Source organism: Chrysemys picta, chromosome 20 (genome assembly GCF_011386835.1).
Source record: "Chrysemys picta bellii isolate R12L10 chromosome 20, ASM1138683v2, whole genome shotgun sequence".
In the NCBI taxonomy this organism is placed as follows: Eukaryota; Metazoa; Chordata; order Testudines; family Emydidae; genus Chrysemys; species Chrysemys picta.
This window is the reverse complement of record NC_088810.1, coordinates 15,129,747-15,144,989: the sequence shown is the minus strand read 5'-3', so window position 1 is coordinate 15,144,989 and position 15,243 is coordinate 15,129,747. Positions and strand designations below refer to the sequence as shown.

The following is a 15,243-nucleotide window of genomic DNA, read 5'->3' as shown; positions in this document are numbered from 1 at the left end:
GAGCAGGGCAGGACGGTACAGCCCTGGAGTGCTAGGCTGGGGAGCTTGGGGGAATTGGTTGGAGCCTCTCTATTGTTGGTTCATGAGTGAATAGGAGAAGCATTCATGTAACTGAGTTGGGTGCGTCTCTGCCTGTGGATATCCGTGTAAGTGCAGGACCTGGAGCAGGTTGCTGCTTGTCACAGCATCACAGTGTGAGAGGGAGCCCAGGTTGGTGAGACAGAGGTTGTGCGGTATCCTGGTTCCAGGTTGCACCCAAGGGAACCATCACACTGGGCTACTGTGGGGAGCCCCGGACCTTCCACCTGCCTTGGGTGGGGGGCCAGAGTGCCCGAGAGCAGCCCCAAGCCAGTGTCCCTGCCCCCTGGGGCATGTTGCCCAAGGCAGAAGAAGGGTCCAGGGCTCCCTAGAGTGGCCTGGTCTCCCTTGGCAGCTCTTACCATGGCCAAGTTCTGGCTTCTGGCCCGGCCAGGGGGCGGGACCTTGGAGGAAGAGGAGGAGCAGGGGGCGGGGCCTCAGGGGAAGAGGTGGGGCAGAGGGTGTGGTCACAGAGAGGGTGTGGCTCCTGCATGTGTCCCGGTTTTGCCTTTTGAAAAGATGGTCACCCTAGCAACCACAGAAGGGTGGGACAACAGAGCCCACAGACACGGCACAACTGGAGCATGGGACCTTGCTGCCTCCAGACAGCAGAGTTCCAGAATTGCCAATTATCACGATTTTATTGCAACTCCAGCACTTTCAGGTGGGTTTTTACCTGCCTCACGAAAACATGATGAAAGGCGCCAACTGGTGAATTTTCCCTTATTCAAGATGGCCATCTCCCATTACTGTCAATGCAGTTGAAGATATGGCCACTGCCCTGCAGCTGTCTGCAAGGGGCATGACGCGTCCCTTAATAAAGATGGCTGACACCTCCCACTGTATTTGTTTAGATTGAAGTCAGGCCCATAGGCAACCACCCTTGCTGCAATTTAAGCCCATTCCTTCTTGTCCTATCCTCAGAGGTTAACAAAAACAATTTTTCTCCCTCCTCCTTGTAACAACCTTTTATGTACTTGAAAACTGTTATCATGTCCCCCCTCAGTCTTCTCTTCTCCAGACTAAACAAACCCAATTTTTTCAATCTTCCCTCCTAGGTCATGTTGTCTAGACGTTTAATCATTGTTGTTACTCTTCTCTGGACTTTCTCCAGTTTGGCCACATCTTTCCTGAAATGTGGCACCCAGAACTGGACACAATACTCCAGTTGAGGCCTAATCAGCACCGAGTAGAGCGAAATAATTACTTCTTGTGTCTTCCTTACAACACTCCTGCTAATACATCCCAGAGTGATGTCTGCTTTTTTTACAGCGGTGTTACACTGCTGACTCATATTTAGCTTGTGATCCACTATGACTCCCACATTCCTTTCCGCAGTACTGTACTCCTTCCTAGGCAATCATTTCCCATTTTGTATGTGTGCAACTGATCGTTCATAAGAATGGCCATACTGGGTCAGACCAAAGGTCCATCTAGTCCAATATCCTGTCTTCCGACAGTGGGAGGGAATGAGCAGAACAGGTGATCATCAAGTGATCCATCCCCTGTCACCCATTCCCAGCTTCTGGCAAACAGAGGCTAGGGACACCATCCCTGCCCATCCTGGCTAATAGCCATTGAAGGACCTAGCCTCCATGAATTTATTTAGTTCTTTTTTGAACCCTGCTTTAGTCTTGGCCTTCACAACATCCTCTGGCAAAGAGTTCCACAGATTGACTGTGCGTTGTGTGAAGAAATACTTCTTTTTGTTTGTTTTAAACCTGCTGCCTATTAATTTCATTTGGTGACCCCTAGTTCTTGTGTCATGAGAGGAAGTAAATAATACTTCCTTATTTACTTTCTCTACACCAGTCATGATTTTATAGACCTCTATCATATCCCCCCTTAATTGTCTCTTTACCAAGCTGAAAAGTCCCAATCTTATTAATCTCTCCTCATACAGAAGCTGTTCCATACCCCTAATCATTTTTGTTGCCCTTTTCTGAACATTTTCCAATTCCAATATAGCTGTTTGGAGATGGGACGACCACACCTGCACGTAGTATTCGAGATGTGGGCATACCACGGATTTATATAGTGGCAATATGATATTTTGTGTCTTATTATCTCTCCCTTTCTTAATGATTCCCAACATTCTATTTGCTTTTTTGACTGCCACTGCACATTCAGTGGATGTTTTCAGAGAACTATCCACAATGGCTCCAAAATCTCTTTCTTGAGTGGTAAACATGACACACTTTAATGGATTAAAAGCTGGCTAACTGGTAGGTCTCAAAATGTAACTGTAAATGGGGAATCATCATCAAACAGGTGTGTTTCCTGTGGTGTCCTGCAGGGACTGGATCTTGGCCCTATGCTGTATAACATTTTTATCAGTGACCCGGAGAAAACATACAATCACTGATAAAGTTTGCAAGTGATACAAAAATTGAGGGAATGGTTTATAATGAAGAGTCCTTGGTAGTCCATCGAATCCGATGATGACAAATCTGTGCAGATCATCAGTTGTTGGTCTTATGGTGTGCCCTCTGGTGACTGTACAAGCCAATTCTAGAGGTGCACATTTTGCTGCAGATGGTGCATGGGAAGTTCGCGGTCAGTGGATTGTGCGCTGCTGATGCTCTGTGATGTCGTTCGCGTGCCTCTTGTAGACGCCGGCAGCGGTCTTCCTCAAAGGCGATGCAGGCATTTCTGACTGTTGCACGCCACTGTGTTCTGTCGCTGGCGGCGTCCTCAAGGTCCCTAGGTTTGATACTGCTATAGTGCAGATTGGCTTTGATGGTGTCCTTGAAAAAGATTTGGGGTCGTAGTGGATAATCAGCTGAACGTGAGCACCCAGTGTGATGCTGTGGCCAAAACAGCTAACGTGATCCTGGGAGGCATAAACAGGGGAATCTCGTGTAGGAGCAGAGAGGTTATTGTACCTCTGTATTTGGCACTGGTGCGACCTGTGCTTGAATACTGTGTCCAGCTCTGGTGTCCACAATGTAGATTTTGATGGCCACAATTAAGGATATTAATGAATTGGAGAAGGATCAAAAAAGAGCCATGAGACTGAATAAGGAATTAGAAAATATGCCTTATAGTGCTAGACTCAAAAAGCTCAATCTATTTAGCTTAACAAAGAGAAGGCTAAGGGGGGACTTGATTACAATGTATAAGTATATACCTGGGGAACAAATATTTAATAATGGGCTGTTCAGTCTATCAGAGAAAGGTATAATATGATCCAATGACTGGGAGTTGAAGCTAGACAAATTCAGCCTGGAAATCAGGTGTACATTTTTAACAGTGAGAGTAATTAACCATTGAAACAATTTACCAAGGGTCATTGTGGATTCTCCATCACTGACCATTTTTAAATCAAGACTGGATGTTTTTCTAAAAGCTTTGGGGGAAGTTCTCTACCCTATGTTACAGAGGGGGTCAGATTTGATGATCACAATGGTCCCTTCTGGCCTTGGAATCTATGAAAGGTGGGACAGTGGCTCTCTCCAGCTGCTCTGGGCACTTTGGTGTTTTATTGCTTTTCCAGTTCTAAGAAAAGAAACAGTTTTGAAGACACCTTTGTAAAGTTTAACTGAACAAAGTTTCCGCCAGAGAGACGAGGCTGGGAAATTCCAGCAATCTTTGGCCACCAGGTGTCCTTGTGCTAGAGAAAACCAATGTGCAAATCACCTCCAGCGCCAGTCAGATACCAGCTGGTCATGCTCCATGTTGTGTGATCATGGATACAGCCATTCCCCAGGCAGGCTTCCTCCTAGCGTATTGGATAGGGACCCAGTCCTGACGCTGGTCTATTGCTGTATTTCATCATTATAGCCAAGCAGGATGGAAAATCTCTCTCCCAGCTGCAGGTTCCCTAGTGAACAGACTTGCTCCCTGGGTGTTACATTGACCCTGCTCTCTCCAGGATCAAGCCATGGATGAGTTTCTATTCAGCATGTCCTTGCACAGGGTCATGCCTGACTGGGAACAGCACTGAGCTAGGCGAGCAGGACAGGCAGAGGGCACTTCCCGCGGGTCAGTCCCCGGGGACAAGGGTTGTACATAAAGCCATTTTAAGCAAATGAAAGAATCTCAAAGACAAACCAGGTAGCAAATCCAACCTTTATTGGTAGCAGGGCGGACAAGCCCAGTTGTCACAAGTCCCACTGGGCCAGATCCTCCATGCACAACAGCCAAGTCGGCAACCCCCTGGGATGGATACCTGACAGGCACAGACCCATCACAGGGATTAACAGAGATCAGGGCTGCTGCCCGGGCCCCTCAGCAAATCATCTGCTCACGACGCCTCACTAAGCAGCAGCAGCTGTGCAGACCCAGAGCATTTGCCTCCATCTTTGCTCTGGCTTGTCAGTCCCAATGCAGAGAGCACCAGCCAGGGACAAGGCCCTCATGGCCCCAGCCTGCGTGTGCTGCGTTCCATGCCCTACATGCCAAGCAGGGGAGTGAAGTGTTAATGAGGCTGTCAGACTCCCCTAGGGTGGGCCAGGGGATGGGCTGGGGTCACTCGCAGGTCACAGGTGGGGAACATTTTCATAAAGGTCACTGTCCGGTAGGGATTTTCCTTCTGGAGCCCTCGCTCCTGCGGCTGACTCCCAGGTGGGCTTGGGGTCCGGCAACACAGAGTAGCTGACATAGTATTCCTCCTGGAGAGGGCACATGGACAGTGAGTGCGGGGACAGAGGCAGACAAAGGCCAGAGAGAGTAGCAGGGAGGGAGCAGCAGAACTGGGGAGGGAGGAGGTGTTGCACTTACGTTGTCCCTTGGCAGAGTTCCCTTGGGTTTATCTGCAAGAGGAACAGGAAGGGATCAGGACTAGGCATTAACGTTCACCCCTTGAGCCCCCATCACCAGCAGCCCAGCTCCTCAGCGACCAGCCCCAGCTATGGGACGGGTGTGAGACACAAAACTGAGGTGCTCAGATCCCAGCCTGGGGAGTTACATCCACCAACATAAATGCTAATCAGGCTGAATCTGTTCAAGATGTCAGAGCCCTGCACTGCCAGCCCACCGCCTGCTTCTGGAACCAAGTTCTTAGCAAGTTTTGAAGGGTCTCAAAAGCCGAGGTCACGTTTCCAATCCTTTCCATCCATCCAGTGGTTCATAGTCATGCTGGAAGGGCATAACGAGTGGAGTCCCGCAGGGATCAGTTCTGGGTCTGGTTCTGTTCCATATCTTCATCAGTGATTTAGATAATGACATAGAGAGGACACTTATAAAGTTTGCGGATGATACCAAGCTGGGAGGGGTTGCAAATGCTTTGGAGGATAGGATTAAAATTCAAAATGATCTAGACAAACTGGAGAAATGGACTGAAGTAAATAGCATGAAATTCAATAAGGACAAATGCAAAGTACTCCACTTAGGAAGGAACAATCAGTTGTACACATACAAAATGGGAAATGACTGCCTAGGAAGGAGGACTGCGGAAAGGGATCTGGGGGTCATAGTGAGCCACAAGCTAAATATGAGTCAACAGTGTAACACTGCTGCAAAAAAAGTGAACATCATTCTGGGCTGTATTAGCAGGAGTGTTGTTAGCAAGACACGAGAAGTAATTCTTCTGCTCTACTCCACGCTGATTAGGCCTCAATTGGAGTATTGTGTCCAGTTCTGGGAGCCACATTTCAGGAAAGATGTGGACAAACTGGAGAGTCCTGAAAAGAGCAACTAAAATGATTAAAGGTCTAGAAAACATGACCTATGAGGGAAGATTGAAAAAATTGGGTTTGTTTAGTCTGGAAAAGAGAAGACAGAGAGGGAATATGATAACAGTTTTCAAGTATGTAAAAGGTTATTACAAGGAGGAGGGAGAAAAAATGTTTTTCTTAAGATCTGAGGATAGGACAAGAAGGAATGGGCTTAAATTGCAGCAAGGGTGGTTGCCTGTGGGCCTGGCTTCAGTCTAATCAAATACAGTGGGAGGTGTCAGCCATCTTTATTAAGGGCTTAAATTGCAGCAAGGGAGGTTTAGGTTGGACATTAGGAAAAACTTCCTAACTGTCAGGGTGGTTAAGCACTGGAATCAATTGCCTAGGGAGGTTGTGAAATCTCCATCATTGGAGATTTTTAAGAGCAGGTTAGACAAACTCCTGTCAGGGATGGTCTAGATCAAGGGTTCTCAAACTGGGGGTTGGGACCCTCAGGGGGTCGCGAGGTTATTACATGGGGGGGTTGTGAGCTGTCAACCTCCATCCCAAATCCCGTTTTGCCTCCAGCATTTATAATGGTGTTAAATATATTAAAAAGTGTTTTTAATTTATAAGGGGAGTCGCACTCAGAGGCTTGCTATGTGAAAGGGGTCAGCAGTACAAAAGTTTGAAAGACACTGGTCTAGATAACCATAGAATAGAATCATAGAATATGAGGGTTGGAAGGGACCTCAGGAGGTCATCTAGCCCAACCCCCTGCTCAAACCAGGACCAATCCCCAACTAAATCATCCCAGCCAGGGCTTTGTCAAGCCTGACCTTAAAAACCTCTAAGGAAGGAGATTCCACCACCTCCCTAGGTAACCCATTCCAGTGCTTCACCACCCTCCTAGTGAAAAAGTTTTCCTAATATCCAACCTAAACCTCCCCCACTGCAACTTGAGACCATTACTCCTTGTTCTGTCATCTGGTACCACTGAAAACAGTCTAGATCCATCCTCTTTGAAACCCCCCTTCAGGTAGTTGAAAGTAGCTATCAAATCCCCCCTCGTTCTTCTCTTCTGCAGACTAAGCAATCCCAGTTCCCTCAGCCTCTCCTCATAACTCATGTGCTCCAGCCCCCTAATCATTTTTGTTGCCCTCTGCTGGACTTTTTCCAATTTTTCCACATCCTTCTTGTAGTGTGGGGCCCAAAACTGGACACAGTACTCCAGGTGAGGCCTCATCAATGTCGAATAAAGGGGAATGATCACGTCCCTTGATCTGCTGGCAATGCCCCTACTTATACAGCAATGCCCCTACTTATAATACTCAGTCCTGCCACGAGTGCAGAGGACTGGACTAGATGACCTCTCGAGGTCCCTTCCAGTTCTAGGATTCTATGATTCTATTCTTCATGTTTGTGTTTGCCTCGGTGCTTCTGGACTCTGATGGGGAATGGAGACACAAGAGCCAAAATGCCAAGGGAAATACCATTCCCACAGTATTCCAGGCCGGAGCCGGATGCCAGGAGAGCCAGAAACCTCAGTAGAAATTTCCACCCAAGAGCTTCAGAAAAGCATCCCAATTCCAACCCGTGAGATTCACCCAGCTCAGTATTTCCTGCTGGTTTAAAGGGACATGTTCAACTTGCAAATCACATTTATCTGCTGGTTTTGTAGTTATGACGTTATGAGTAATGCCTGAGATGACTGAACTTGTAAGAAGTTAGTGTAGAGAAAATACTTCTTCCCATTTTTTTTGTTTATTTTGTCATTTGAAAGTGTGACACTCTGTCTACATGGGCTGTCCCCCTCCCCCCCACTAATGCCTGCTCCACACAGAGGACAAGAACCTACTACTGCTACCAGCTTATGGATTTACTCTTTTTGGTCAAATGGTAAAGGCCCATGCTTTTACTGCTAAAAGTCTCAGGTTCAAACTAGACTGATGAGCCATGAATGGGGTTACTCGAACAGTAATTTCCTTGAACAATCAGTTAAGCACAGAAGAAAATGACTAAGTGAGCAGACCCCCTTTAACATCAACAGGGGAGCACAGAACCCCTCTTCCTTTCAACTCGGGACGCAATGTTTAAAGGGGGCTCTCCCCTAAAACAGAATTGTTTGAAATTAGTCAATTTAAAAAAATTCAAGTTGGCAGTGTCCCTTTAAGTGACTCGGATGTGGTATTCCCCCGCTTCCTGTCTCTCACTCTCCTGCCCTGTCGCTGTGCCATTTACACAGCTAGCACTACTCCTAAGAGGATGCGTTTCTAGGGTGGGTGGAGAGAAGTGATCTGTATGGGTGAAATACACCCTGTGTCGCCTGTTAGGTTGTAAATGCAACTTGGGGTGCCCAAGCCGTGTGTGGAGGGAATTCTTCTCTCACGCAACACATCCCTGCTGATCATCTGCAAACTGCATGGACGCTTTTCAAAGACGTCATAATAGAGGCCCAACTTAAATGTATACCCCAAATTAAAAAACACAGTAAAAGAACTAAAAAAGAGCCACCATGGCTTAACAACCATGTAAAAGAAGCAGTGAGAGATAAAAAGGCGTCTTTTAAAAAGTGGAAGTCAAATCCTAGTGAGGTAAATAGAAAGGAGCATAAACACTGCCAAATTAAGCGTAAAAATGTAATAAGAAAAGCCAAAGAGGAGTTTGAAGAACGGCTAGCCAAAAACTCCAAAGGTAATAACAAAATGTTGTTTAAGTACATCAGAAGCAGGAATCCTGCTAAACAACCAGTGGGGCCCCTGGACTTTCGAGATACAAAAGGAGCGCTTAAAGATGATAAAGTCATTGCAGAGAAACTAAATGGATTCTTTCTTCAGTCCCCACGGCTGAGGATGTTAGGGAGATTCCCAACCCTGAGCCAGCTTTTGTAGGTGACAAATCTGAGGAACTGTCACAGATTGAGGTGTCACTAGAGGAGATTTTGGAATTAATTGATAAACTTAACATTAACAAGTCACCGGGACCAGATGGCATTCACCCAAGAGTTCTGAAGGAACTCAGATGTGAAGTTGCGGAACTATTAACTATGGTTTGTAACCTGTCCTTTAAATCGGCTTCTGTACCCAATGACTGGAAGTTAGCTAATGTAACGCCAATATTTAAAAAGGGCTCTAGAGGTGATCCCAGCAATTACAGACCGGTAAGTCTAACATCAGTACCGGGCAAATTAGTTGAAACAATAGTAAAGAATAAAATTGTCAGACACATAGAAAAACATAAATTGTTGGGCAAAAGTCAACATGGTTTCTGTAAAGGGAAATCGTGACTTACTAATCTATTAGAGTTCTTTGAAGGCGTCAACAAACATGTGGACACGGGGGATCCAGTGGACATAGTGTACATAGATTTTCAGAAAGCCTTTGACAAAGTCCCTCACCAAAGGCTCTTATGTAAATTACGCTGTCATGGGATAAAAGGGAAGGTCCTTTCATGGATTGAGAACTGGTTAAAAGACAGGGAACAAAGGGTAGGAATTAATGGTAAATTCTCAGAATGGAGAGGGGTAACTAGTAGTGTTCCCCAAGGGTCAGTCCTAGGACCAATCCTATTCAACTTATTCATAAATGATCTGGAGAAAGGGGTAAAAAGTGAGGTGGCAAAGTTTGCAGATGATACTAAACTGCTCAAGATGGTTAAGACCAAAGCAGACTGTGAAGAACTTTAAAAAGATCTCACAAAACGAAGTGATTGGGCAACAAAATGGCAAATGAAATTTAATGTGGATAAATGTAAAGTAATGCACATTGGAAGAAATAACCCCAACTATACAAATAATATGATGGGGGCTAATTTAGCTACAACAAATCAGGAAAAAGATCTTGGAGTCATCGTGGATAGTTCTCTGAAGACGTCCACGCAGTGTGCAGCGGCGGTCAAAAAAAACGATGTTAGGAATCATTAAAAAGGGGATAGAAAATAAGACGGAGAGTATCTTATTGCCCTTATATAAATCCATGGTATGCCCACATCTTGAATACTGCGTACAGATGTGGTCTCCTCATCTCAAAAAAGATATACTGGCATAAGAAAAGGTTCAGAGAAGGGCAACTAAAATGATTAGGGGGTTGGAACAGGTCCCATAAGAGGAGAGATTAAAGAGGCTAGGACTTTTCAGCTTGGAATAGAGGAGACTAAGAGGGGATATGATAGAGGTATATAAAATCATGAGGGATGTAGAGAAAGTAAATAAGGAAAAGTTATTTACTTGTTCCCATAATACAAGAACTAGAAGCCACCAAATGAAATTAATGGGCAGTAGATTTAAAACAAATAAAAGGAAGTTCTTCACACAGCACATAGCCAACTTGTGGAACTCCTTGCCTGAGGAGGTTGTGAAAGCTAGGACTATAACAGCGTTTAAAAGAGAACTGGGATAAATTCATGGAGGTTAAGTCCGTTAATGGATATTAGCCAGGATGGGTAAGGAATGGTGTCCCTAGCCTCTGTTTGTCAGAGGGTGGAGATGGATAGCAGGAGAGAGATCATTTGATCATTGCCTGTTGGGTTCACTCCCTCTGGGGCACCTGGCATTCATTGGCCATTGTCGGTAGACAGGATACTGGGCTAGATGGACCTTTGGTCTAACCCAGTTCGGCCTTTCTTATGTTATCTGCTGTGTTCATTCTGCCCCTGTGCACACACAGACAGAAATCAGTGGCACAATCTATACAACCAGATTCCAGGATTGTTTCTGTCACTCTAAGCCTAGAGTGTCTGTTGAGTCAGAGTGAGGCCACGGAAACAGCTACAAGCAGGAGCGAGAGCTCTTTGTTCTTTAGGATTTCACCAGGGTCAAATCACTGCGACTCTCAGTCTGTTACCATCCATTTTTCAATTCTCAACCACTTCAAGCTTTTTACACTTAACGAACCACACCTGTACGCCTGCAGGGGCTTTCACCAGGGACAAGTTAATTGGCCTGCAGAGTTGCAGAGCAAGTGAAGGAAACGTCAGTCGCATCTGCCTGTCTCATCCCCTACATCTCTATTACACCCTTTGTTGCCTCTTGAGGCAAGACACTGTTTTGTTCCACTCACCCCCACTTCTTTTCTTGATGTTGACAACTGTATACTCCACCTCTCCACTCTCCGGCTCCAGGGGACACACTGTGAAAACAAAGCCACATCTTCCTTTGGCCTTGTGCCCCTAGAGCAAGCACCTGCACTAGGCACCATCTGCTCTCCCTGCAGCTGCTGCAGTGTGCCTGCTGCCCACTCCCAGAGGGCGTCCCAACATGCCGACTTGCCACGTTTCACTGGGATCCGACCAGGCTACAGCAGGGCTGAGCGCTGACCACTGCCACCTGCACCCTTTCAGTGCCAGGGTGGAGCCAGCTCCCTGACACGGCGCAAACCCTCCTCCCACCACAGCCCCTCGCCAGGGATTGGGGGATAGGTACTCAGTGGGAGTTACGATTGGAAGGATGGCACTAGTGGGGATGTGCAAAGACTCAGAGCATGACCCAGCCCGGCCAGCATGGACACACTGAGCTGTTTGCACCCAAACGGGCTCAATACAAAGGGTCGGCTCAGTTCTCTAGCACTGGGGTTCTCACTGCTCACTGGAAGGGGGGGCAGGGTCCCAGCTGGGAGGGATGGGAGCTCCGAGGGGTCCTGGTATGGAAATGGAGATCCCAGCCTGGGGAAGGCAGAGAACCCTGCTCTAAGGCGGACAAGGCCAACAAAGCCCTGGTATTAACCACACACTGGTATTAACCGTCGTTCCCTCGGAACAGCGGCCAGGGTCACAGAGCCATGTCTGACCCGTGCCTCCCAGCGAGGTCACAGGCTGTGTGTGCACAATGGGACAACAACCGAGACAGCAGCACAGCCACAGCGCCTGGGCAGCTCTCCACAGCCTTGGGACCCAGCCCCTGCCTCGGGGGAGGGGCACCGCCTCCCCTCTCTGGTGTCGGCCACACGCAGGCCTCCAGCAACGTCACATCCCCTGAGCCTGGGTTATTTCCCCTTACCATTGCCGTAAGATGGCTCCTCAGCTTGGAGGCCCAAGCTCCCTGGTGCAGGCAGCCTCTGGCCAGGGGATTCGTGCTGGGCTGGGAGCCGTGTGTCCCTGCGGATAGGAAGACACAGTGGAACCGGGCAGACATAGACCAGAGAGAGGAAGAGCCAGCACGAGATGGAGAAGGCAGGAAAACACTGAGGGCCGGAGCTCATACACACCGAGGGCAGGGCCAGGGATGACAGGGCTGAGCGTAATGAGAATTCAGCCCTGAACATTTCCAGGGGAAGGGGGGAGGGGGAGAGGGGTCCTGCTGCTTTTGGGTCATGGGCCTTTCCCATCCCCTCACTAAATGTGACTGTTGTGTGAATCTAGTGTCAGAAATGCACCTGGCCCTCTGTGGCCACCCCCTTCCTGGCAGGCAAAACCCTGAATAAACCCCGCCCACTGAGCCACGCCCCTTTCATAGAATCATAGAATATTAGGGTTGGAAGAGACCTCAGGAGGTCATCTGGTCCAATCCCCTGCTCAAAGCAGGACCAACACCAACTTTGTAGACCCACATCTTTAACAAAGGCCTATTGGCATTCTTGGCTCCTCCCCTGCTGGGATTCTGTCCTGTAGCCCCTTTTCTCTGGGACAGGGTCCTCTCCCGGGGGCCACGGGGCTCTGGGGACGGATGAATGGACATCATCCTGCTGGCCTCTGCTCAGCCAGAGGTGCAGATTGTCTCGGAACAAGTAGAGAAGAGCTGTTTCCAAGCAATATTCTCTTGTGGAACCAGATATTTTGACTCCAAGACATAATCATAGAATCATAGAAAATCAGGGTTGGAAGAGACCTCAGGAGGTCATCCAGTCCAACCCCCTGGTCAAAGCAGGACCAACCCCAACTAAATCATCCCAGCCTGGGCTTTGTCAAGCCGGGCCTTAAAAACCTCAAAGGATGGAGATTCCACCCCCCCCCCCCCCCCAGGCAGTCTACCAGACCACATGTTGCTGCTGCCCACCCTGTGACGAAGGTTACTGCTGTAAGCTGAGAACAGTGGAGAGGCCAGGTAAATCGAAGAAGCCAGCTTCAGTAATGAAAAACTGGTTCTTACATCTCATAACGAGCAGGCGGTGACTGTGCTGTCTTCCACCGCTGAACAAGTGGGGGCCCAAATATTCAGGAGCAACCTGTGACTTTGGTGTCTCCCCTTTTGCCTCAAGGTGAGTCAAGTTGGGTACAAAAATATCATAGAATCAGAAATGTCAGGCTGGAAGGGACCTTGAGAGGTCAAATCCAGTCCGCTACCCTGAGGCAGGACCATGGAAAGTTAGACCATCCCTGGCAGGTGTTTGTCCAACCTGTTCTTAAACCTCCCAGAGTTTAACTCCCCTTACGGATAGAAAAGTTTTCCTAGTATTTAAGCTAAATCTCTCTTGCTGCAGATTAAGTCCATTACATCTTGTTCTAACTTCCGTGACCCTGGAGAACAATTGACCACTGTCCTCTTTATAACAGCCCTTAACATATATGAAGACTGATCTTTTCGGTCTTCTTTTCTCAAGCCTATACATGCCTCGTTTTTTCTAACCTTTCCTCATAGGCCAGGTTTTGTAAACCAGGGTTTATCATTTTTCTTGCTGTCCTCTGAACTCTCTCCAATTTGTCCGCATCTTTCTTAAAGCATGGCACTCAAAATTGGCCACAGTACTTCAGCTGAGGCCTCGCCAGTGCTGAGTAGAGCAGGACAGTTATCTCCCGTGTCTTGCATGCAACACTCCTGTTAATACCTCCCGGAATGACATTTGCCATTTTTGCAAGGCATCACACTGTTGACACATCCAATCTGTGATCCTCTACAACCCCCAGATGCTTTTCAGGAGTTCTACTGCCTAGCCAGTTATTCCCCAGCCCTGGAGCACCACAGAGTCGGTGCCTATGTTGGCCAAGATAGTCAGGAGTGCAACCCCGTGCTCTGGATGTCCCTAGCCTGGATGACGGGGGTGGATCACTCAATAATTGCCCTGTTCTATTCATTCCCTCTGAAGCACCTGGCATTGGCCACTGTCGAAAGACAGGATATTGGGCTAGATGGGCCATTGGTCTGACCCAGTATGACCATTCTTATGTTCTATTTCCTTCTTTGACAGAGTTAGTGGCCTAGTGGAGGGGGTATCCACTAGGCCAGTAACTCTGTCAAAGAAGGAAATTAGGTTGGTATGGCATGACTTGTTCTTGACAAATCCACATTGGCTATGACTTATTACCCTTTTGTCTTCTAAGTGCTTACAGATTGGTTGTTTAATTATTTGTTCCAGTATCTTTCCAGGTATCGAAGTTAGATTGATAGGTTTATAATTCCCCGGGTTCTCTTTGCTCTCACTTTTAAAGGTACCATGTTTACCTTTCTCTGCTGCCCTGTCCCTTGTGTGTCCTTCTGCACCAACAGAGTGTGGCAGTAAAACGCTGCTGCTCTGATGTGATGGCACTTTACACCCACATTGCACTGGGATCAATGACCCACAAGGTGCAAGGCAAAGGAGAATCGGGCCCCAAAGCATTCAGGTGGACGTGCTATATAGAGTCAGCTCCAGAGAGCCCACATAGAACGGAGGGGAAGCAACCAGGAGGGCCAAGAGCTGAAATCAACGGGTCACTTGATTAAATCACGACCCATTTAAATCAAAGCAACACTGAACTCGTCCTTTTCCCCTGCCCCACACCCCAACATGCCTCCCCCCGTCTGTGCCCGACTCACCTCCCCTGGGCATTGAAAACCATTCCTTCTGCAAAGCAAGCGAGAAAAAGGTGCATTAATCTCTCCAGATGTGTCACCTTGGCCATCAGGCCTGGGTCGCTCTCAGGAGGAGTGAATGCAAGGGAGGGGGCATGGGTGATTCATTACAGGAGACGAGACACCAAATGTGACCGAAGGGATCAGCCTTTTCCCATTCAGGAGCCTTCAGGGCTAAAGCTGTGGGATGGATTTGGCAAAAGAGCTAAATTATAGTAGAGCAAGCGTGGGGACAAAGGTCTAGAATTCATGGTGTGAATTTGGCAGGACGTTGGAATCTGCCCTGGCTCCGACCAGTTCAAGCTCCCTTTCCCCAGGAACGGTTGCATGGCTGAGACTCCCAGAGACACTCGGAAACGGCCATGAGTTTCCGAGCACCCGATGGATTGTGATAGCCACACGCTGTGGAAGGAGCCACACACCTGCTTTCTTCCAGCACTTGAAATAGAACACCAGAGCCGCAGTGACACCCATCAGGAGGAACAGGAAGGAGACAGTCACAGGCACAACCACCCGGGAGCTCGCGTGCTCTGGAGAAGACAAAGGGAACATGCCCAGATAAACACACTGCTCCTGGAGAAGAGACTTCCCGCCAGAAACCAACTGAGCCTGTTGAACCACACCTCTGCCAGTGACCACAGGGCGCAGGACCCAGTCCAATGGGTCAGGCCTCAGACTGGGAGCCAGGGCACTTGAGTTCTCCCTCTGATTCACTGTGTGGCCTTGGGCAGGTCCTGTCCCTGCTCTGTGCCTCAGTTTTCCCATCTATACAAATCATAGATTTCAAAGCCAGATGGGCCTCTGTGA

At 48.0% G+C, this 15,243-nt stretch overlaps 2 protein-coding genes across 3 annotated transcripts in view; both read right to left on the bottom strand.

The window, feature by feature from the left end:
- Window positions 1-644: 644 nt before the first annotated feature.
- The window catches only part of NDUFS2 (NADH:ubiquinone oxidoreductase core subunit S2), a 349,529-nt gene continuing 334,930 nt past the window's right edge, over window positions 645-15,243 (bottom strand). The window contains exon 15 of the transcript XR_010594164.1: window positions 645-656. The gene's annotated coding sequence lies outside the window, so the exon portion shown is untranslated. The remainder of the gene's footprint in view (window positions 657-15,243) is intronic.
- Window positions 4,136-15,243, bottom strand: part of LOC101943016 (Fc receptor-like protein 3) — a 32,512-nt gene continuing 21,404 nt past the window's right edge. For both annotated transcript variants that reach the window (XM_065573695.1, XM_065573696.1), the window contains 6 exons: window positions 14,859-14,966; window positions 14,401-14,428; window positions 11,668-11,765; window positions 10,733-10,801; window positions 4,801-4,832; window positions 4,136-4,691 (listed from right to left, as the gene is read on the bottom strand). In XM_065573695.1, coding sequence (XP_065429767.1) covers window positions 4,560-4,691; window positions 4,801-4,832; window positions 10,733-10,801; window positions 11,668-11,765; window positions 14,401-14,428; window positions 14,859-14,966 — 467 coding nt within the window. In that variant the 3' untranslated portion in view covers window positions 4,136-4,559. The remainder of the gene's footprint in view (window positions 4,692-4,800; window positions 4,833-10,732; window positions 10,802-11,667; window positions 11,766-14,400; window positions 14,429-14,858; window positions 14,967-15,243) is intronic.